At 34.6% G+C, this 25,721-nt stretch overlaps 1 protein-coding gene across 18 annotated transcripts in view; it reads left to right on the forward strand.

Moving 5' to 3' along the window:
- LOC110102223 (phosphoglycerate kinase) overlaps window positions 1-25,721 on the forward strand; it is a 103,448-nt gene that overhangs the window by 49,452 nt on the left and 28,275 nt on the right. For all 18 annotated transcript variants that reach the window (XR_003701935.1, XR_003701934.1, XM_028698261.1 and 15 more), the window contains one exon: window positions 13,632-13,707. Coding sequence is in view for 16 of the 18 variants with exons in the window: in XM_028698261.1 (XP_028554094.1) it covers window positions 13,632-13,707 (76 nt within the window). In the remaining 2 variants the exon portion in view is untranslated. The remainder of the gene's footprint in view (window positions 1-13,631; window positions 13,708-25,721) is intronic.

Here is a 25,721-nt window from a genome sequence, read left to right on the forward strand (position 1 = left end):
TTTATTCTATTTTAGATTTTGTTTGGTAGATCAGTTCTATCTTGTAAACTTAGTCTATATTGTAAACTTAGTCTACTCAAGCATTATAAATACACCTTTTATTGTAAGAAAAAAGTTATGGAATGAAAAGATTTTTAGTTTCTCCCTCTCTAGTCTCTGTTCTTCCTCTTCCTCTTTCTTAAGAAGTCCACACAAGCTCAAAAGGTGCATTTCCCTTAATGTAGATCTAGAAGCATATCAAATAATACTCTCGTTGAGACCAAACTCACATCTCCAACTATCTCAGTCAGCTAGCAGTCTTCATCACCGGCCCACTTGTTTTAATCGCTAGACACCTTTCTCTTCCACTGAAACTCTCATTTTTCACATCCTACCCCTGCATGATATCAGTTTCCACCGCAGCTAGCCTTCTTTTCCTCTACAGCCAGCAGCCGTGCTGCTTTCGACCTCACCAGGAGCAGCCTGCCTTTAGCCTTCTGCTTTTCCTCTCAAGAACAGCTCTCCATTTCAATTGAAGATCTGCCGTCAGCTGCAGCTCTCCCAAGAATCTTCCACCTACCTCCCTTTTTCATTATCAAAAACTATCAACTGGTGCTCTTGTTGCACTACATTCTTTCTCCACACCACAACATTCCTTCTTCTCCACAGTTCTCCCCCCCGCCAGCAGCAACCATTGGTTTTTCAGCATCAGCGACCGCTAAATTCTTCTTGCCAACCAGCACTTCAGCCTCATCTTCCAGAATTAGGCTGCCACCAGTCACAACAAGCAGCTCTTCAGAATTTCTACAGTTTTTCAGCACTTTTTCAGCTTCTGCACCCAGAATTTCAGCACCTTTTCAAATTTTGCACTTGCAAGAACATCAAGAACAGACCTTCAACCACTCCTTTTTCAGATTCTGCAAGAACATGTTCTTTAGCCGCTACTTTTCCCTGCAAACTCTAATTGATACCAGCTGGCCACCAACCTAGTTATTTAGCTTCTTTCCGCTAAATAATCATTTATGTTCTTTTCACTGCCTCCAGTCCTTTAATTACATGCATTCAACCGCAACCTTACTTCCTGACATCAATTGCATTCAAGATTACATTAGGTTAAGGTTCTTGTTATCAAGAACCACTTCTTGCTCATTTCCCACAACCCTACACCATAACTCATCATGATAAACGCCAATTTTGCAGAAGTTCTCCGCACCATGCAAATAAATCAAGTATTACAATTCTTTGAAATCCAAAAATCCCTGCAATAAGCCGATGTTCAATTTGCTTCTGTTGGCTCATCCCTACAACAAGTCCATTCTTTCATGGATTCCATAGACATCAACATTATATTGTTAGCCAAATAAAGTACAAACTAAATAGTCTATGCATATGTAATAAGCGCTAGTTTATTTCTTGTATCCTATTTTAATTTTGTGTTAGGTAAACAAGTTCTATATTGTAAACTTGGTCTACCCAACCATTATAAACATGCCTATTGTAAGAAAAGGTTATGGAATGAAAAGATTTCTAGTTTTCCGGCTCTAGTCTCTCATCTTCAATTTCTTCTTTCTTAAGGAGTGCACATCTACTTAAAAGATGTATTTCCCTTTTTGATGTTGATAAAAAAGCATATCATTTTACCTCCTTGGCACAAAAGGCATGGCTAAAGGAGTTGTGGGTTGATTGGTGCTAGAAAAACCCTTTGCTTAGAAATAATTCGGTTTGCATTAGAAGGTTTGACATGCTTTATTCTATCAAATATTGGGACTATCTTTTTTATACTCTACAATAATGGTAGTTGCAGGAGCCTTGATAAGCGTACATCATAGTTCATTGTGAATTATGACATTTGGCCCTCCTTTCAGGTGTCACGAGGTGAATGCAATGTGTAGAAACTTTGGAAAGCTTGGGTGCACCTCTACTTTCTATATTTTTTTTACTTATGTATGCATGCAATATACAAGTTTCAAGACTCTAGAAATATACAAGAGCAACGAGTTCAATGGAACTAAACTAGATGGTTTCTTCAACTGCTACAATATTTATAACAACATTCAAGAAATGGATGCAAGCACCTCCACTCAATCGTGCATGAGTGAAAGATGTTGATCAATAATCAAGTTTAGACAGTCCCTCTCACTTTCAAAATGCTAATATAAAGGATATGGCATTTATATCAACGAGTGGGCTCTAGGTCATGGTTACGATTGTGGAATCAACACTCGGTGGGAGCTAGGCAACACTTGTTCTTTTAGAGTTCTCAGTGCCTTGCGAGATGTATGATATTAAGTGTGGATCAAGAGAAAATTAGCTTTTTCATTTCTTTTTTCGGAATGTTATAAGAAATTTGTATTCCCAAGAAAAGAGTTGCTGTTATACAAGGCACTAAGATAGAGCTATGAGATTAGTTGAAGATGAGAAGAGAAATATTCTGTACCGGATTTGTAAAAAATGTGTGTTGGAGGAGCAATGTGATTGAGAGTCTATGCGATTAGCTAAAGGTGGAAGGAGAAATCTTCATATGCCTAATCACCACTAATATTTGGTGACAAATCATGACAAGATTGGGAGCTCATGTGATTAGCAAACAATGATAAAAGAAAAATTTTCCAGTGGAATTGCTATAAATCTGAGGAGATAAAGTGTTGAGATTGAGAGCCCTGCCAACTAGTTAAAAGTTGGAAAGAGAAATCTTCTTCAGTAAAGTTGCCATAAATAACATGTTGGCTCTACAAACTCTTGCTTGACTCATTGCATTCGGTTTTTCAATTTTTATTTTTAGAAGGTATATTTGATATCATATATGACACTAGTTAAAGGGATTAAAGGAATTTTGCTCTCTAATGATAACTTCATGATATGGTTCTAAGCTTTAATATAGGGACAAGCCACTATTGTTATTTGCTCCTCTCGATCATGAGAAAAATTGATAATTACTGCTAGTTAGTAGGCTCTAAAATGCATTATTTTCTTAGTAACAATAACTTGATTTTATGGAAGATATATCACTATTTGCTTAGGGAGGATGTTGGGGTAATGATGGAAAATCTGTTTAAAAATAACATTTGTTCAAGGCACACTTGGTTTTATTTTTTATATGGAGATTATTATGTCGGAATCTTGATAATTCTTCTATTTATTCAAAGAGAAGCATGCTCAGAAGATTGTCGATTTATGGACTTTGTTCTCTTTGCTTGCTTGTATGATACCCAAAATTCAATTAAATAAAGGCTGACAGTTTCCACTAAAGTTCCACTTACCTATGCATCCATTGACAGATGTTTTGAACGGTTGGGATGGATTGAAATGCTATAGTGGATAAAGCACTAATGTATTAATATATACTCGTTTATATTTAAGGAAACACTAGCTATTTCATTTCCTTATCCCATTCGAACTGTTGCTGTTTGCCGAGAGCTGCAAGCCGTGGGTGAGCGGGGAGTTGGAGGCGGCGGGACTTCTGTGTGTGGGTGCTGCAGTTTCTGCTGTTGATGTCGCAGGTAATGAAATCTGAGCGAGGAGTTTTAGGATTTTAGGAATTTTTGAGATGGTTATGTCTAAAATTATGATGCTGAAATTACATTCTGGGAATTCTGAAATAGTATTCGCTGAATTCAGATATTTGGCATAGATATGAGCTGCTTTAATGATGTTGTGAATGCTGAATTGCTAAAATTTTGGATACAAGTATATGAAACAGATTAGAGGCTGTAGGGATTGTTGCATTTATATTTGCTGAAATGAGTATGCTGAAATCAGTATTGCTTTTCTGTATGGCTGAAATTTGTATTAAATCAGTAAATATGGTATCAAACAACAAGGTGTACTGGGGAAAACTTATGTGCGCTGCTGTTTGTGGTGAAGGGAAGGATCAGCAACAAAGGTGTGTTGAATTTAATCGCTAAAATTCAGGTTTGATGAAATTAAATTCTGGAATTCAGTCCTGGTACTGAATTTATATGCTGTTGTAGTTGATGTTTGCAGATTTCAGAAAACTGTAAGGAAAAAGGAAAAGGAAGGTAGTAGAGAAGGAATTTTGGAAGAGAGGTGGGGTTGTATTGAATGAAGAAAAAGTGCATTTGTGGTAAATTCATAAGATTATTTTATAACCGTCTTATTTTATTTGAATGCATATTAATAACAAAAACTTATGCCTTAGGTGGTGTACAAAATGAAAAGGAATCGGGATACTTTAGGTGAGCTAGTTTACCCGAATGTTTTGGAAAATGAGGTGAGATACCCAAACGATGCCATGATAAATAATAAATTTTATACATTTGCAACCTCAAATTTGTTATGTTTATGATTGCATTTCATTCAAGTTTATTTATGTATGAATAGGTTTGATATATATCATCAAAAAATTATCTTGATCGGGCACGAATCTCGAGGCAAAAATCAAGATGGAAACTTCAAAAATTAAATCCGGGATCATCTAAACTCTGATTTCAGCAAACTTACAATCGAACTAAGCGTCTCGGAAATACGAACCTAACAACACCAAATTCGACTCAATCCGAGCCCAAATGAGTCCAAATCAAGGACCCAAAGCGCTGTTGGAAAGTTCAAACCATAATTTGAGTTACCAAACAGTTTCGAAACATGACGTGCTTATAGTCAAATTGAGCGGCTCGATGAGAAGAATCCAACGAGCCCAAGATCGCCGAATTCCAACATCATTAAGAACTTCAAATGTCTAAAGTACAGTATATGATCAAAGGATTCAATATCGGCCGTCCATCCGAACCACTCCACATTTTCCCCTGATCTCTCATCTATTTACGGGCCATACCACTCCATAAATTTATAAATAGACCCCTCATTTCTCTTGAGGGCGGGGACCCAAGCAAGGAGAAGCAAGAAGAAGAAGAGAAGATTAGGAGGGAAGAAACTCCTCCTCGACCACCGCCGGGATTCTGCTCGACTTCCACGGGACGTCGGAATTCTGTCCGGCTTCCACGGGACGTCGGAATTCTGCCCGACTTCCAAGTGATGCGAGAATTATGCCCAACTTCCAAGTGACGCCGGAATTCTGCCCGACTTCCAAGTAACACCGGAATTCCACCCGACTTCCAAGTGCAGCCGGAATTCCGACCGACTTCCACGGGACGCCGGAATTCCGCTCGACTTTCCCAGGACACCAAAACTCTGCGACTCTAGAGTTTTGCCCGAATACCACTTAACGTCAGAGTTTTCCCTAGCCGCCAAATGAATTCGGACTTCTACGCAACGACGGATTTCTGCTCATCGTCAGATTTCTACCTGACGCCGGACTTCTACCGGTTATTGGACTTTCGCTGGACATCTATCCGATGTTGGATTTTGTCACGATCCGGCCCAGTTAGCTCGCAAGTGCGAGGCGTGAACAGAGGTCGGACGGGAAAAGACACAAGTTACCATAGCATAACATTGAATCATCCAACATTAATTAACATCTTTACTATAAAAATGAAAGAGCCACTAATGCAAATCCAAATAAATTTTCATTTCTCATTCATCTTCGAAAGAGCCATATACATAGAGAGTTCTTCCATAAGAGAGGATCCAAAATAAATCTAGCTCTCTCAAAAATCTACAAACAACCATCTATCAACAAAAATAACAAAACTCAAAAGAACCTGCCGCCCGTCGTCTCCCTACGACGGTAAGTGCGCGGTGGTTGGTCTGCCATCTATCCTTTCTTTGATCCTCCTGAACAGTGTTCCCACAACGAGGGTGAGTCATAACTCAATAGGTGCGAATGGAATTCAAATGAATTTAGACTCAATAAAAGGAAACTATAACATGCTTTAGTATTTTAACAAAAGAATCATTAACAAATACCAACTTTTGCTCAAAGAGATGCATACCTTTCCCTCAACCTTCAAGTTCTTATTCCTTTCATAACATTTCCATTTTTCCTTTAACATTTTGCCTCACATGATAGTCTTAAATGCATATAACATGAATATGAAATGTTCATAATAATTTAATATGTAAATATAACACCCGTTTCGGGAGTATCACTTATACTGATCAGGTACATAAGATTTGGTCATTTCCTTTACCATTGGTTCATAGGAACCATTCTTTACCATGGCTCATAAGAGCCTCCTTTACCATGGCTCATAAGAGCCTCCTTTACCATGTGGTACTCCCGCGTCAATATGCACATACACTTATTACTTATATAACCATAAGAGATGCTTTATGTAAACCATTCATAAACTAATCAAGTGTATGTTTCCTTAGAGATACGCATGCTTGCTATGTTTATGTGTACTTTTGCATGTAAAGAAGAAAGACATGTATAATAAGAGTAGAAAAATGAGCATGGGATCCATTCATAAATTGTACATTTGCATAAAGAGAACCTTTGCATTTGCTTCAAGTGTCCGTGAACTTTCAAGGGAACATGAGCCATAAGAGTTTCATAATGAGCATAAAAGAATTTGTCATTTCTATGTAATTGCAATGAAAGAAGAGTTGACTAAATTTATAAGAACTTCCATTCCACCTACCTCAATCCGTGCACCTCTTTCTTTGTCCGATCAAATTCTTTCCCTCCACACAGTTAATATCTAAAATAGACATACAAACAAAAGCATAAGTAACTAATCTCTATACAATATCCTAAACCCTAATTCTAAAATAATAAAAGGGTTATTTCTAATGTCATGTTTATGTTACAATTCAAACCCTCCACACCAATTCGTGATATCTCTCAAACACATTCTCTTTCAATTAGGATTTAGCCAAAATTCATAAGTTTTAGTCATGCTTCACCTCTCCCTACACTCAAAACATAATTAAAATAAAATCAATTTTCGGAATTTATTTAAATAAAAAATTAGAAAATATTGTTTTTCAAGCAAAAACCATGTATTAGTCTCTAAAATCCTCCCAACAACCAATAAAAATTATAGATATAAAAAATTCCTTAATTAGGAAAAAAACCCTAAATTTCTAAGCTCAAAACTTTTGTCATTCATTCAATATTTTTCCATTAGAAGCTTTCTTAGATTAATAAAAACCTCTTTTGTGAAGACATTTTCAAAGAAACAATTTTTGAGCAAAACCCTAATTTCCAAAAATTCATATTTTTCACAAAAACACTTCACATTAGGGTTTAAAAACTTCCCCTAACCCTTCCCTAAACTTTTCTCAAAGGAACCTTAAAGAAAACTCAAGTTTTCCTAAAACCCTAATTTCATTTCTTAGGAAAAACTCAAGGGAAAGGAAGAAAAACTCTTGCAAAACACATACCTTAAAATTCCCTTGGATTTCCCTATGCTTTCCTCCAAGATTGGCCGTCGGAATCCACCGTCGGAGCCACCCGTCGCCGCTCCTACCCGCGCCCTTTCCCTCTTCTCCGCTCTGTTCGGTCGCAAGCAGCAAATGGGGACCGAAATATTTCGGTCCCCTAATAAGGGTGGGGTTCTCATAATGTAAGCACAATGACCTCAAAGCCCTCACTTAAACACCATCTATAATAAAAAAGCATTAAGGGTAAAAATGTCATTTAGAACTTTCCGAAAATTTTAACTCCTAAAATACTTAAAATCCGATATGGGTTCTATACATCAAAATGATCAGAATTTTGCACTCTATTTTCTAAAAGTATTCCCATCGAAATCCAACAACCTCGAATTTTCCACTTAAAACTCGTCGCGGCGCTTTGAAAAGCTTGCGAAGCCTAAAATGGCATTTTGCGGTTTTTACAGATTTATGTCCATTGTTGGACTTCTACCTCACGCCGTCCTTCTGACCTTCATCGTCAGACAACAGTCCTTCCGACCTCCTTCGCCAGCCGACTGCGGTCCTCCTGACTTACGTCGCGCGTCGACTACAGTCTTTTCGATCTCCGTCGCCCGCCAACTACGGTCCTCCTGACTTATGTCGCCCGCTGACTACAGTCTTTCCGACCTCGGTCGCCCGCCGACTACAGTCCTTCTGACTTACGTCGTCTACCGACTACAGTCCTTCCGACCTCCGTCGCCAGCCGACTACGGTCCTCCTGACTTACGTCACCCATCAACTACAGTCCTTCAAACCAAACGAACACATTAGTATTGACTCTATGTGTTCTCATCTTGTAATGTACTCTATAAGATATACATCAAACTAAGACCTTCCCCCAAGGAAGGGCCTCATTTGTAATCAACTGCTATACTAGTTGATTCATTTAAACTGGGCTAGGCCCCGTGGTTTTTCCCCCTTTTTGGGGGTTTTCCACATAAAAATCTTGGTGTCTTATAAATGCTATACCTTCTCTCTTTATCTGTGTGTGTGCTGGATCTTCGTACAACGCTAAGAAATTAAACTTTATATTTCTCTATCGCTGCGAATACTCCAGGACACAACAAGGTTGATTTAGTGAATAGTGACTACAATATCACAGTTTATGATAGTTAAAAATGAATTATATTGAAAATGTGAAATTAGTCATATATGGGAGATATGCTCGCACAGGTACATACAAAAGACCTGATGAGGTAAGCTTATACTTTCGAAACTCTAAAAGTTGGATGTTCAGACTCAACCTTGAATGAGAGAGTAGCTTCAATTCTAAATGGTGCAAAAGCCTATAGTCATCGTATGACTTATATAAAGGTGTTGAACAATAAATATGACAGAAAATGATGTTATGCATTTCTCATGTCTAGTATAGAACTTACATGCATTTTAAATTAATTGTTAATATGTTTATTATTATTTCTTATACATTATTTGTGTAATTTTATTGAGCCTTAGCTTATTAGCAGTGGTTGTACTGTAGGAAATGGGAGGGTGCCAATAGGGGATTAGACAAAAAAAGGTGATTGAACTTTTTGTGTACATACACTTTTTGTGTGTACAAATATATCTAGGTAAGAGTTGTACAAACACTTTTGGATATGTATGTAAATTAAAAAATATATATATTTTAGTTAAGCTTTATATTTCATTTGAGGTGTGCATTTTATTTGTGGTATTTTATATATACTTTTTGTTTTGACATATAAAATTTGATGTGTTAGGATATTCTTAATATGTTATTTCTTGCTCTCTGATTTTGATAAAAGTAATTCAGAATGATTGTTAGTAAGAATGATGTTTGTTCAGATTCTCCTTCTCAGTTACACTTTAGATTGACTATTTGGGGGGTCAAAATGGGGTGTGACAGCTTCTTTACAGGGTTTGAACCCAACCATATCTATATGTGTAGTATTTGAATTTAATTTCTTCATATTAATTATATGCATTGCATTGAGTGATGGAGTTTACATCCTTAAGATTATCTTAAGTACAGGGTCTATTAAGTTTTTTTTTTTTGAAATTAATTTTATGATACATTAACGCAAATACATGAACATTTTTTTTAATAAGATTTGTGCTTGTACTTTCTCTTTTCATTATTTAGGTAATTGTAAACCTCTAGATCTTATCTATTGTACTTCCATATCACTCCCATATCTAGAGGATCAAACTTTGAATATCGATTAGGTTATGGTCCCTATCACCTCCACCTTTGGCATATGAAGAATTGGGCTTGTAGATTGAAGCTTAAAGCCCTGGCTTATAGACAAGATAGTCAAGATACTTTCATTTTCGAACATTAATTTTTGTTATGAAAGGTCATTTGAATATTTTCTTAAAAATTTTGGTGAACCATGTGCTTGTAACACCTATTTTGTTGTTTAAATGAATTGTCTATATTTAGAGATGATTACTTTTATAGACCTTGTTAACTTTACCTCCTATGTTGAGGTTTGATGAGAGGATTGGGTTTTTTTTTTTTTTTTGATTGGGTTTGATGATTGTTATTAGATCATGAATTTTGTCAACTCTACTTTTGTAATATCTAATGGTTCCTAAGGTAACATGCTAATTTGGCTTAATTAAATTATACCTCAAAATACCAACTTTCCAAAAACCATCAATGAGCATGGCATTATGTTATACTTGTCAAATGGATCAGTTTGACATATAGAAATATATGTTAAGCTGCAAGGATGTGGAAGTTATATAATTATTTTTGATTTGAATAAATTTTCACAAGTTTTTAATTAGTATTTTTTATTTAAGAAATTAACTGTACCCGTGATATAACAAAAATTTGGCTCAGGCACTTAACATGACATGCAAAGGTGGGTTAGAAGGGTGACTAAATAAATTTTGTATTTAACCTTTTTCCTTTATTTGCTTATCTACCCAAACCGAAGTCACTTAGCCACTCACTTGGGAAGCTCTCGAATACGGCCTTATAGGTGCTGTAAATTGCAACTGAAGCAGAATCGAGAACTGGTGTTAGGTGTAGGGCGATATAGAGGGAAGAAAAAGAGGAAAAAGGAACAAAAAAGAGAAAAAAGTAAGAATTGGTGTAAATATTTGTTTTGTTGTAAATATTTATGTTGTGTAAATTTTTAACTTAAATATATTTAGTTATTAATTAGGAATCCCGTAGTATACGAGGAAATTTTTGGGATTCAAATTTGTGCATGAGGAGAGAAAATAGGAACTTATGTTACTTTGAAAATAGTTTTAAATCTTTATTTGATGCGGATGGAAATTATAGAAATTATCAAATTAAGAAGTTTGAATTAATATTGGTGAAGTACATATGTAGGCAAGTTCAAGGTCTTCAAATTGCGGAAGCAGCTCGTCGCTGAGGTAAGAGATGCAATCATTAATTCTGAAAGCAAGCTATTTAGTCTTTTTGCACGTAAAATTGTACTTGAACTAAAGTTAAACATGAAATACATTATAAATTTTTCATATCGTCGAATATTTGTCTACTACTTATTATCCATGTGCAAATGACCATATATAGAGATTTTAATGATTTAAGTTAAAAATTAAGTATCTTGTGATTTTATAAACATTTTGCTAATTGATAATATTTTGAAAAAGAAAAAAAACATATGTTATTTATCATCTCCCTTGTTATACATACAATGAAATTACCTAGTTATTTTAAATAATGCATAACATGTTTAATTATAAGTTAAAGTAAATGTAGTGATTATTATTTGATAATCCTGAAAAAATATCATATTGGGTGATAGGAAGTGGGCCAATACTACCTGATGGGCAATGCGACCTCGGTACAATGAAGTTTATGGGCTATGGATGTAATGCAATCTTAGTATGATGATGCATACGAGTCGAGATAACCTAGACTTAGGCAGCTTGATAAGACAAATTCTTTGGCTAGAGATGATATAAAATTTGGAAAAAAAGATATGCAATTACGTAAAAATATATGTGATTATATTTAGAATTAAATATTCAAAACAATTAACATGATGTTACTTTCCCTGTAGTATTGTGATTGGTGTTTCATCTTTTTAATTTAGGTGAGCATAATAATGTTACATGGTCTTTATATACACATTCATCTAATTTATACATTAATTATATTTTATAAGATAGGCATGGCTTAATTACATCAATCATTACACCTATATATTAGTTTCATCTTTTGCACACTTGAATCCTATGTTAGAGCTGCATATTTTTCTGAGCCTCTAGATTACTAGACTTTTATTCTGACTTTTTTTGTAGGATATGGGAAGGATAAGGTTGAGGTTGAGTAGAAATCAGTTTAATTTACATCTTATATTTTGTTATGTATAATTTTAAGATAGGGAGGTATGTAGGATACTTTTTTATGAATATTTTGGGTGCTTAGTTTCAATGCAGATATAAATTATCTATGAAATTTTGGACTGCTTACACTTTGTTGATAAATGTTGATATTTTTCATGAATGTTTATGAAAAGTTGATGCAGTATGAAATATAAAATGAATTGTATTTATCTGCTGCATCCATCATCAACTGGTAGGAGTGTAGTTGGCATGGGGCATGACAACTCTCATATATAGAGAATTGAGTTTGAAAATTAAGATTTATGGCCTTGACTGTTAGGTTAGGTGGGTTAGAAAATTTTCTTTTAAATGAAATTTTATTTAAAAAAGGCCTTGAATGATTGGTGAACATTCTTTTTTCGTATAGATTATTGTTGGGATACGTGCCTTGTCAATTATACCACTGATATGGTGGGTCAGGTTTGTGATTGGAACTTACAATACTACCCTATTAGCAAAAGGACCCCGAGCATTTTTGTTTTATTATTTTGTAATTAAGCCACAGTTGGAACATATCTCTTCTTGACTCCATTCTTGGCATGTGGAGGTTCAACTGGAGCAAACCCCTCAATTTCTTAGTGTTTGCACCCTTCTAGCATTTTTAGGAATATTTTCAAGTGGTTCCTAAATTTTTAATGGAAAGATGGGGTTCATACACCTCGAAATAAGTGCAACACAATTTGAGAATGTGCAAAATATACATTTACTTAATTTTCTTGTCACATTAAGCAAATTCATTTACTAATTCACACAGACAACTTTGTATGCAAGGCATTGAACTGATGAAATGGTGAGAGTAGAGCTCTCAACCATTAGGCTTAGTGAGCTACTTTTTTTTTAGAATTTTCTATAATAATTGTGATATTTTTTAGGATTTTTCTTCATTTTTTTTCTTTTCCCCATTTTCTCCGTTCTTATTTTTATCTTATTCCTTATGTTCTTTTTGCTAAAAAATATCTCAAAATATCATGAGTATTTATCATCCTCTCGCTTAGCTCGAGCAAGTATGTGCAACATAGTTGAGATGTTTTAACTAGAGAATAAGCTTGCACATTTTTCAAAGTAATATAATTTTAGCCATATTTTTCTTAAAATATGCGCAACGTTTTTAAGTTGTCTTGACTTCTTCTTACAAGCATTATTAAATCAGCACAACATGAGGCAATCACACAGAATATATAGATGAAAAATAAAAAATTACAAAAACAAAATTAAAGATAATATGATGACATAGGAAGAAGTTTCTCATAAAAAAAAAAACACACATATTTACAACACCTTGCTAGGCCAGACTTTATAATTTCTCCTTGTTATTTTTTTTTTCTTTTTTATCTAATATTTGTTTTATGCACACTATTCAATTTTTTTATGGCATATCACAAAACTTTTTTATCTAATATGATGACATGCACACTATTCAATTTTTTTATGGCATATCACAATATTTGTTTTATGCACACTATTCAATTTTTTTTATAGCAATTCAACTAATACGAGGTAAATTTATGAAGTGTATCGACATTCCAGACTCATCGGGATTTATGAAATAGACAAACTGAGCGCCTTCTTCATGTTAAAAGGATGTTCTAAGCCAATTTGTCCTAAAATTACATCTGACTATGGCTTTTGTCGTCTCATTCAACTGAGTCGATTTACGGAATGCATATAATAGTCAACAACGAACAATATATATGGTCAAAGTTTGTGAAGTTTCCTTGTTTTATGCAGGATTAGATGCACTACTAAGAGCTCAACCCACCTCTTTCAATAGGCTTGGTGGATTTCATATAACTATTGGGGGGTTATAATCAATAACAGGGGCTCTCCCCCACCTCTCCACTGGGGTTAGGATGAAAAACTGTTACGTACATCATACAAGTAGTAATGAAGAATTTATGTACAGTTAAATTATTCTCTGTGCTTTTTGTTGTTTAAGAAGGTTATTGTTTAATTTGTGAATTTATTTAACATCATTCCTAATCATTCGCCTTAATACTATTTTTCTTTAGTATCCTTTCTTATATTTTTGTTTCCTGTTGCAGGCCTATCCATATGAAATTGATTGGGCTACTACTTATGAAAATCCAACTCAGCCTTTAGTTGTTGATATTGGGAGTGGTACTTCTATTTCCATTTTGTTGCGTTTATGTGATTTATTGTTACACGTGATTTCCAATTTTAGATGTTCACTATAAGGTATTTTTGGCAAGCCTTATTGAATATTGGATTTTTTGCTGTTGAGTGAAAGCCATAATTTCTTTTTTGGCATGTTAGAAATTTGATTTTATTACATTGGACTTTTATAAGCCTCACTCGCAGTCTCTTTTGGTTAATTTATTACATCCTCAAGATTACTATATATAGGGAACTACACAAAATTGTTTGGATCTCGAATTTTATAATGCAGCTAACTGTAAACTTGATCTTATAGTAAAAATACCTTGCATAGTATAAATAATTAACTTGTCCTATAGCAACAAGCATGTCTATTACATGATTAATTATAACTCTAACAAAGACTCATGTATCCATTTCCTCAACCCAGAAATTTCAGACTGATACTGGATTTTAAACGATGATCAGAAGGGGTAATAATGTTCAAGATAATCACAAACCTGATATAATTGGACATTATGTATTACCATAAGTGTACTTATACTAACTCAGATATATTGCAACAAATGCACATGATGCATTCCAGTTTTAGGGAGCCTGATATATATGTGTCACTCATAATGATGATGTCTATTGTCTTCAGCAGTCGCTAAGAAACCATGAAATATGGACATAAAAATTTCGAAGAATTAGAATATAGGGCATATATGAGACAGACATTGAAATATAGCCATCATAGTACGACTGTTCCCTCGATACATGGCAATATAGGTCATAAAAAGCGTTGTACAGCATTTTCTAAAAGAGAAATGAAGAATTGAGTGATGCAGGGGATTGAGGGGAGAAATTCTGGCTGATTAAAATGTAAAAAATGTTGTTGGAATCGAGCATAGATTAAGAGAACAACTGGGAAGCTAGGGTATTAAAAATTGTATCTTAACCAAACGAGGGAAATGATAAAGGAAATTTAGAATCTTCACTATGAATTTGCCCCAAAAAATAGTCTTTTAAAGCAACTTGAGTTGGAGCTTGTTATTAAGAAGAAATGACGAACCTTTGAAGCGTTTTTGTTCCTTATTTTGCAATGGAGATGGTGACATGAGGTTAGGATTTCAGAAAGGGGAAATTTTGAAGTCATGGGGTCGTTGTAGAATTTTTTTGATATCCTTGGAGTCATGTTTAAGCTTTCAATACTTGAATTACACAGCTTTTTTGTTTGGAAAACCCAGAAGAGCCATGGTCTTGCAGTTATGCTTCCTTTTTTCTGGCAAGGGCAAATGTGATTGTCGGAGCAGTAACTTGGTGTTTTGCCAACAAAATGGTACATGCAACTGCGGTGCGGCAGGGATTGCCGCCACAACAAAGGCAAGATGTAGATACAAATGAGCCTAAGTGTGTTCAATGGTCTAATCTGCATGTGATATATGACAGTTTGAGTTTGTTTAGCTTGGGGTGCTTGGACATGTTTTTAAATGGCCAGATGGACTTTTGAAAATCTCCTTTCTATACTTATTGGCCATGCCCATGCTGGGCTGGCAAAAAAGGATCTTACAACGGGTTTGTGACTGCCACAAGCATATTATAAACTGTTTGTGGTATTTTGGGCTTGGTATGCTTGGGATGAATCTGCCTGGCCATTTGATTGAGAGCACATACCTGCCAATCCAAATCTTTCTTATAGCCTTATCTTTCTCATTCCAGACCATTTTGAGTGATCTTTTTTTTTTTTTTTTCTGGTTTTAATCTCCTACATTCTTTCTTTTATAATTTGCTCTTAGTGACTGTTGACTAAATTAAAAATAAAAAATAAAAAATGCAACTTCCTTCGTACAAAAAGGACAAACAATAGGTGATAAAAGAAAATTCATCTAAATCATCTGATTTAGCGAGTGAAATAGTTGAAATAGCTGGGGAATGAAAGACATATAAGGATTATTATAAGCTGCCAAACGAATGATAGTTTGTTGAACACAATCATCAACATTCAAGAAGATGAAATAACATAAAAAGCAGCCATCTGTTCTGGTGAAGACAAAGAAAAATATAATAAAGATTCCAAGCAAGCTACTGAAGTTGAAGAGAAACAGAGATCAGTGGAAGTTAGTGTCTGCATCGAGAAGTTAGAAAAAGATAACATGTTAAAAAGATTTAGCATGGATTGCATAGATGATGCTGACAAGAACTTAGCAGATGCAATGATGGATTCAATTTTAAAAAAAAATTCAGAAATCATCAGAGAGAAACATCTCTTCACAAAACCCATTTCGATGCTTCTATTGAATAACTGCCATTCAACGACTCAATCCATATAGAGGAGAGAAATTAGAGAAGAGAATTTACACTTACAATCTCTGAAATTTTCTCTTACTTGTATGTCTCTGATGTCCACCTCCTGATCAAACCCATGCAAGAGGACCTCCAAACCTGTGCCCAATGCCCCTTATGCCGGAATCGAGCTCGATTATCATGTCAACCTGTCCGATCGTTCACTGGATTAAGCCTCGTGAACACCTCTGCCTTTGTTCCGCGTTCATCTACAGCACTGAACCAGTCCACGCAAATGCCTCTCTCACGTGAACTGTCTTCTGCCTGCTCAAGTCCACACAAGTTTTGTTTCGAATTGCATGCCCACACGTGAACTATTGCTCCCACCAGATTACTCTTTCTTTTTTAGTGCAAATATAGGTCAGAAGCAAAAGAATTTCTTCAACTTTTTATTGTAAATCACATGAGCAACTGCTATATGTCCCATGACTCAAATATTGACCAAAATTGTTTTAATTATCTTGCAAGCTAAACAGAAGCAAAACTCTTCACACAACCACGTGAATTCCTGTACTTGGAATTAATTCCATTGTCATTTTTTTTATTCTAGCAAATTTTTAAGTGTAGGGAATTAATTCCAAGTGTATTGGACTACTTCTAATATCATGCTTATGTCTACTAATTATTCTAGTACTTGGAATTAATTCATATAATTAACTACTTCCAATATCATGCTTATGTCTTCTACTCCCTACACTAAGTGTAATTAATAATTGCACTCTTTACTTGTCCTATAAAAAAAAAAAAAAAAAAAACAGAGTGAACTTTATTTATATATATTAAAAAAGGAGTTTTTGTAATAAATTACAAATAGAAATTCAAATCAAGACCTAGTACCATTGATTTTAAAGCTGGTCGGGAAGAATTTCAGTTGAAGATCTCACGTCGTCGATCTTTGATCTGGTCGAGATGATTTCAAATTGAAGACCTTGGTGCCGTTGACCTTAGGCCCAGTTGAGATGATTTTAAATTCAAAGCCTCGCGCCGTCGACTTTATGTCTGGCTGGGAAGAAATTATTGGCAAATGCCGTCTTGACCTCCATGTGAGGGAGGGGATGTTGGGCGGTTGCCGAAATCGCCTCAGAAATTACTTAATTGGAGAGCGATTCGACTTGAATATTAATTGATTAATTTGATCAACTATTCAACGTTTTTAATTAAAGTTAATTAATTAAAATGAAATTATTTAATTAAAATTTAATTAATAAAAATAAATTAATTGTTATTAATTAATGAAAGATTAATGGATTGAAATTTAATTTCAATTAATTAAATTGGTTGGAATTAATTAATTGAACCTCAATTAATTAATTAAAGAAAATAATCAAAATCAATTGATTAATTACTTGAAACTAATTAATTAAAATTAATTAATTAGTTGAAATTAAATAATTAATTAATTGAAATTAAAATAATTGGAAATTGATTAACTGATCGAAATTATTTGATTAATTTAAAAACTTGAGAGCAAATGTAAAAATCCATGAGCTGTTTAAAATTCGAGAACAGTTAAAATACGAGAGTAATGAAATTTACTATTAGTTAATTAATTTATACAATTAAATAAAAAATTTGCTTTAGATTAATTAATTCTTTAAGTTATTAAAGAAAATGTAGAAAAAGAAATGCTGTTTTTTTACTAATCAGATGTTTACAAATTCAACAACTACTCTCTGAAGCTTGTACAGACAACAAACAACTCAATATTGAAGCTCTCCAACTCACTTAAGTCACATCGAAACATCTCAAACAACATCTTTCCAACTCACAAACACTCTGTTCTCCAAATTTTCTACAGAACTCTCCACAACACACTCTGCATGCTCTCCAAAGCCTCTCATGTACTAGCTCCTATAATAAGCAAATGAAATTTATTAAGCAACACGATAACAACAACATCAAGTCTTTATCCCACTACGTGGTTCGGCTACATGAATCCTTTTTCGCCATTGTGTCATGTTAAAAGTCAAATTCTCATTTAAATCTAATAAAGAAAGATCATTTGTAATATTTCTTAACCAAGTCTTTTTAGGTCTATGTCTACCTTTCTTAACATAAGTCAAATCTAATACCTCAACGTTTCTAACTGAGTCATCGGAAGATCTTCGTTTAATGTGACCAAATCATCTAAGGCAACTCTCTCTAATCTTATCTTCTAATGGAGCTACTCCAACCTTTTCACGTATATGCTCATTTCGTATTCTATCTCTAAGAGTAAAGCTACTCATCCACTTAAGCATTCTCATCTCTGCAACACTTAACTTAGTATTAAGCTTCTCTTTTAATGACCAACATTCGGCACCATAAAGCATTGCAGGTCTCACCACCATCTTATAAAATTTTCCCTTAAGTTTGAGCGGGACTTTTCTATCGCACAACAAGCCCGATGCACTCCTGTACTTCAATCATCCAACTTAAGTTCTGCCGATGATATCCCCATGCATTGAAATTAAATTAACATTAAAATAAATGTTAAAGAAATAATAAATGTTGAAAGAATAAGTGTTACACTAAGCAGAATAGACTGAAAGTAAAACAAGCTACTGGTAAAAGAATTATTAGTACAGTCTACATCACTGGAAAAAAAATCAAAGTATTGTAGCAAGAGCACTAGTGTTACACAAACAATAACTGCTAGCTAGTAAGTGTCAAATTAATAAATAACTTAAAGACACGGTCTAGTGTCAAGCTATAAAATAATTGCTGTCCACTCAAACAAACAAATAATTAAATCTTCGAGCTTCCTAATCTAAAGGATTGGGTTATAAGGCTCACTTTCAGGCATCTTACAAAACAACAACAACAACAACAACAACATCAAGCCTTTATCCCACTACGTGGGGTCGGCTACATGAATTCTTTTTCTCCATTGTGTTCTATTAAAAGTCAAATTCTCATTTAAACCTAATAAAGAAAGGTCATTCCTAATATTTTCTAACCAAGTCTTTTTAGGTCTACCCCTACCTTTCTTAACATAAGTCAAATCTAATACCTCTACTCTCCTAACCGGGTCATCGAAAGGCCGTCGTTTTATGTGACCAAACCATCTAAGGCGACTCTCTCTAATTTTATCTTCTACTGGAGCTACTCCAACCTTTTCACGTATATGCTCATTTCGTATCCTATCTCTAAGGGTAAAGCCACTCATCCACCTGAGCATTCTCATCTCTGCCACACTTAACTTAGTATTATGCTTCTCTTTTAATGGCCAACATTCGGCACCATAAAGCATTGCAGGCCTCACTACCATCTTATAGAATTTTCCCTTAAGTTTGAGGGGTACATTTCTATCACATAATAAGCCCGATGCATTCCTCCACTTCAACCATCCAACTTGAATTCTGCTGATAATATCCCCATCTATTTCACCATCACTTTGAACAATTGATCCAAGATATCTAAAACGTGTACTCTTATTAATGACTTGATCGCCCAAAGTCACAATCCCTTCAGTGGGTCTATTACTACTAAAATTACACTCCATATATTCCGTTTTAGATCTACTCAAGCGAAAACCTTTAGACTCTAAGGTTGACCTCCATAATTCAAGTTTACCTTCAACTCCCTCTCTAGTCTTATCAACAAGAAGAATATCATCAGCAAAAAGCATACACCAAGGTACATCCTCTTGCAAATGTCTAGTGAGAACATCCAAGACTAAAGCAAAAAGATATGGGCTTAAGGCTGATCCTTGATGTAACCCAACCGAAATAGGGAAATACTTGGTCAATCAAGTTGTAAATTTGAATCTTTAGGCATCCTAATTATAGGACTAAGTTGCAAGGCTCTATTGGATCACATTTAAATGTAGCAATAAGACCCACGTTTTAGAGAAACTCTAAATAAAATGCAGTATCTCTAAAGTCTTAACTAAAATCAAATTAACAAATAGTTTAGCCTATAGGGCTAAATTGTAAGACTCACTAATGAGCTACTTTCAAAGGGAAACAGTAACATCCGTCTTACCCAAATAATTAGGCAGCTACTAATAGAAGTCATGAAACATATTATTTAGGAAATTTTCTAAATATCAAACCCATAAACAAATAAATTCAAAGCTAACGAGCAACTCCTAAGTAGAGCTTTTAGTCCCACTCCAAATTAAACCTACAGGCAACTGCTAAGGGTATCGTAAAACCTTTCAGCTAAAATCAAAACTAATAGACAGCCTTGCTGTAGAGATTGGTTATAAGACCCATCAATGGGCTATTTCTAATAAAAGCCGTAAGACCCACTTTATTGACTATTTTCAATAAAAGCCGTAAGTCCTGACCAAAATTCAAACACCCGAGCTACTTCTAAGAGAAGTTGTAAGACCATTTTTAAATCAAACTTCTTTGTAACTTCTAAGCGAAGTTATGAATCCCAAACCAAATTAACTACGGGGTATTCTAATGATGTAAACTTCAAAACCTAAATGAAATTAAAACTCACATCTAAAAGAAACTTTTCGGGAGCTCGTATTTGAGAGATTTTTGGAAAAAAAATTATTTTTAAATTAATCAATTTTGATCAATCAATTCATTTTTAATTATTTTAATTAATTAATTACTTAATTAATTTCAATTGATTAGTTAATTTTTATTATAGTTTTAAATAATTAATTTTTTTAATTAATCCAAATTAACCAATTGATTTTATTACTTTATTTAATTAATTAATTAGGTTCAATTAATTAATTAATATTAATTAATTTATTTCAATTAATTAATTCCATTGAATTAAATTAAATTAAATTAAATTAAATTTCAATCAATTAATCTTTGATTAATTCATTTCATTTTTAGTAATTAATCAAATTTTAATTAAAAATTTTCATTTTAATTAATAGGTTTTAATTAAATCAATTGAATAATTGATTAAATTAATCATTTAATATTGAAGTCGAATCATTCATTTCGACAGCCTCCCTACATCCTCTCCCCTCGCGGGTAAGTTTGGTGACATTTGCCGATAATTTCTTCCTAGCTAGACCTAAGGTAGACGGTGCGAGGCTTTAAATTTAAAACTATATAAGCTTGAGCTAAGGTTAATAGTACGAGGCCTTTAATTTTGAAATCTTCTTGGCCGGATCTAAGATCAATGATATGTGATCTTTAATTTGAAACCATCTCGACCAGATTTAAGATCGACGGAGTGAGGTTTTTAATTGAAATTCTGCCTGACTGACTTTAAAATCAACGGTATGAGGTCTCTCTAATTTTTTATTTTTGATTTAAAAAAAATAATTCGTTTTATCTGCTATATTCTTGTCAGTCTTATTTGTGCAATCCATGTTAAATCTCTTTTTCACATGTCATCTTTTTCTAACTTCTCAATGCAGACACTAACTTTCATGTATCTTTGTTTCTCTTTAACTTCAGTAGCTTGTTTGGAATCTTTAATATATTTTTTCTTTATCTTCACAAGAACAGATGGCTACTTTTTCTGTTCTTTCATCTTTTTGAATGTTGACGATTGTGTTCAATAAACTATCATTCCTTTGGCAGCGTATAATAATCCTTATGTTTTCCATTCCCCAGCTATTTCAACTCTTTCACTTGCTAATTCAACTGATTTAGATGCATTCTCTTTACACCTATTGTTGGTCCTTTTTGTATGAAGTTGCATTTTTGCATTTTTTAATTTTATTTTATTCAAGCAAATTGCTTCCCAATGAAATTCTTGGGTGATTTTCACACAAGGAATTCATTGAAGTTGCCAATTGTATGTTTTTCTTTCTTCTTCTTTTGTATTTTCAAGCTATAATATTTGATTAGAGGAGATCTCATTTACTACTTAGATTGGAGACTTCAAAGGAACATATATGATGAGATATTGATACATACGATCTCTCATAGTCGGCTTCGATTTCAAACAGACTATATTGGCATAGAGAGATGCTGATTGATAGAGACGTATAAGATGGATTATTTATCGGATCACGTCATGTGCCTCATTTTGATTCAGACTTACCACTTGGATATGACCTAGCATAATGGATTATTATACTTAGGCTGCAGCATAATGATGGTACTTTTTTGGAGAAGATTGTTAAGGGACTGAGTTACGGGGATCTAAACATTTTGCAGTTGGCAATTGACTTTATAGAGCATAAAAGTGTTGTTAGATTACTTAGCTATTGTCTGCTACTTCAAGGAGCAACATTATGATCTTATGTTTGGTAGACCTATTTAGGTTTTGACAGGTTATATCAAGTGGGCTCATTGTACACTCAGAATGTGCATTAGGAAGGGTTGAGGCAAGCATGGGTATACAAAACCTTTTATATCTCTTTATTTGATTACAATCATCTTTCTTCTTCTTAGCTTTAGAGCATTATTGAGCATTGAGACAGTGCTACAAATACTTGTTGGGTTGGACCCAACGAGATGACAATTACACTCTGGTATCTATATATCATTTTTGTCTTGCCGATTTTAGGTGTTTCATATAAATTGTGTATTACTGCTGATTATGATTTATTTAGCCGTCGACCAACAGAGCAGCAGAGGAGAGGGGAGTTTGTTTACTCAGTTGGTCTTCATCAAAGTGTGAGGGACTACTACAACCTATATCAACATAAGAGGAGAGGTTGTAGTCGCAGAGGGATTGTTTCTTTAAATATTTGGATTGCGAGCTTGTTACATTTGTCAGCACTTGTTGTAGGGTTTTCATAAACTCGAGATCCTTTTAGCAGGAGAACACAAGATACAAAGCAGTATTCAGAGAATCTTTTTGAGCCATGACTAGCAGTTGGATTACAGCCTATTTCAGGGTCTTTCACTGCTATATGGCTCTATTACTTTATTTTCCTAGTCAGAGCAGAGTATTCCGACCTAGCACGATTTTGATGACTAGTATGATAGCGAGTGAGAGTAGAGTTTTGTTATCCGCTTTAGTTTGACTGTGCACGTCTTTATTGACGTGGAGGACAGGCTATGACTTTTGGTTTTTCCCCTAAATGTGGGAGACGTCGGGAGGCTGTCGAAATTTGGACTAAAGAGCACAAGAACTTGAATTCAATCAATCATCAATATGGACCAACAAGGGTGTGTGATCTAGTTGCTAATATATACATGAGCATATGCATGTCGTGCATAAATAACGAGGATTGATATGTAACATTTATATCAATCTTACAACCAAGCATGTCAAAGAACACAATGAAATATTCATAAATGATGGCAAGAGGTACACAGTGATATGCTCGTGAACAATGCATAGAATGTATACAACAAGTGCAATAACTTTATACAATTCGCAAACATTAGCAAAATGACACATAAGATTTATAGCATGTCTGCAAGCAAAGTACTGTTGTTGCGAAGAAGATAGTTCCCCCCCCCCCCCCCCCCCCCCTCTTCCATTGATGTCACTTAACCGCATGTGAGAATATGTATTCCTTTGCAAATATATATAAACATCATGCAATGAATACCACAACACTCCTACAGTCAACACTGCTAACAACAATGCTCCATACAAATGCCGACACGCAGTGATGGTAGATGTATTACAAGTGAGAACATAAGCCCACTAAATATACAACAGTTCATTTACAAGAAGCTATAGGAAACTTGTAAATATTTGTGGGTGACTATGGAAGACAATGAAGATTAATAAACCTACAACATTTGAACCATTGCAAGCAATTACCTCAGGCAATAGAGGAGTTCCAACATACACAATGATCTATCCATGAGCGATGCAGTGATACGATCATGAGTAAGGTTTTGAGATCTAAATATCTCTGCAAAGCATGGAGAATGTGCAATGCCTGTAATGCAACATCAATAGAGAAGGATGGTTGATACGATTTGCATATGACTAGTGTCTCCTAATTATAACAACAATGCTTCAACTTCAAGAGAACAAATAATTTCTCCTAGCTTATCAAGAAGTGATAATGCCGAATGTGTCGTAGATAGGGTAGTTATCCTACCAACCCACATAAAGAAACCATTACAACACCCTACAATCAACAATCACGATGCAGATGTATATAGAACATGTCTCTTATAATCAAAGGCATCATACCTGCAACAAATTAAAAGTACTTGCAAGTTTTTATAGCAAAGACATTATGACACCGCTGCAATCAACATTTGTTTAATAGCGGTTCAATGCACATGCTATTCCAATCATCTCGAGGGATGCAATAATTATTTTAGGAATTAATATCTTGCAAGGATCTCCCGGGACACCTGATGCACATTCAGTTGTTGTAGTTGACAGCTCAAGGTAGTGATCACTAATCATGAGGTGTAGGACATCAATATGGACATAGTCATCCAAGATAGAAATGATTGATTTTTTATTTAAGAAAAAGATAATTATTGGGATTTATACAAGGTCCAAAAAGGCCTCCCGATAAGTGAGAAAAGGGAGTCTACACCAGAATAAAGAGTCATCTCATGGCAATCAGGTGACAATGCCACGATTCACCTACAAGCAAAATGATGCCACATCACCAGATCCACAACATCCATGCAAGCGGACAGAATGCGTTATAAATATTCTAAGAATGCCCCTGCACTTGCACCATAATTTGTATACACATATGTACACAAAAAGGGTATGTGTAATCACATGACCCGCATGGGCTCCGGTGAGCGTGTTATGGGTACACACATGATGTCTAGAGATGTTGCGTGGATCAATAAATGAACATAATTCGAGCACGATCCTTCTATATGTATAGATAGGAGTTGGCACGGCTCGAATTATCATATAAATATACGATCAAAGTATTGACCCGAATATTTATTTTATACGTTCATATAAGGCCTTCAAGGCCTATGAACAGGGAAATTCATCAATAAAATCATACAGCCGACTAACCCGATCCCCTATTGGCAAGTTGATAGGGTCGACAAAGTTTAGTCAATGAAAATGCCTGAACACCCCGATGATGGCCGTATTGTATATAGATCTCAACCGGAAGTGTTGATTCCAAATACTCTATATGCTTTCAAATGCCACGCAAATTCCCGAAATTCCAAAATCATCAAAATTCAGATGTTTAAAATTAAAATCATCCGTCAAATAACTTATAGCAAAATCAATCCACCTTCCACAATAGTTTGCCGCGTTGGAAAAATAAAAATTTACTTTAGCTCACATATCGCTAATGCCTAGTTAAAAATATCTCTGGGATCCATTCTCAAATAATATTCTGTCAGTAAGGACGTGGTACGTGTCCTCTGACTGACAGTTTTGCTGCCAAATGGCACCGCATGATAAACAGTTATGACCCGAGGCTATGTTGCACTGATACACCTTTTTATGAAGGCGTGCTATATCCAAGATGGATTTTAGTCTCTTGATGATATGGGAATATTATATGCACGGATACACTTCCGATATAGCATCGATACGTGTCGGATACGGCTTTTCCATATCCAATTAAAATACTATTTAATTTCAAGTGGATACGCGTATTCAATACGCATGTCCATTGAAAAACAAAAATATTCGAAAAAAGACCCGTCGTATTTACTTCCATGGCTGCGGGCAAGGTTCTCTCATTTTCGAGATGGATTTTAGTCTCTTGATGATATGAGAATATTAGAAATTACTAATCTTTCACTTGGTGAGCCTGAATTAGAAGCTATAATATTTATTGAAGATGATATAAAAGTTCAAAGACAAACCACTGATGAAACTAATCATAATATTCCTTTTGAATAGTTGAAACTTCATGTACTAGA

This window comes from Dendrobium catenatum, unplaced genomic scaffold, assembly GCF_001605985.2.
Source record: "Dendrobium catenatum unplaced genomic scaffold, ASM160598v2 fragScaff_scaffold_1059, whole genome shotgun sequence".
Taxonomy (NCBI): Eukaryota; Viridiplantae; Streptophyta; class Magnoliopsida; order Asparagales; family Orchidaceae; genus Dendrobium; species Dendrobium catenatum.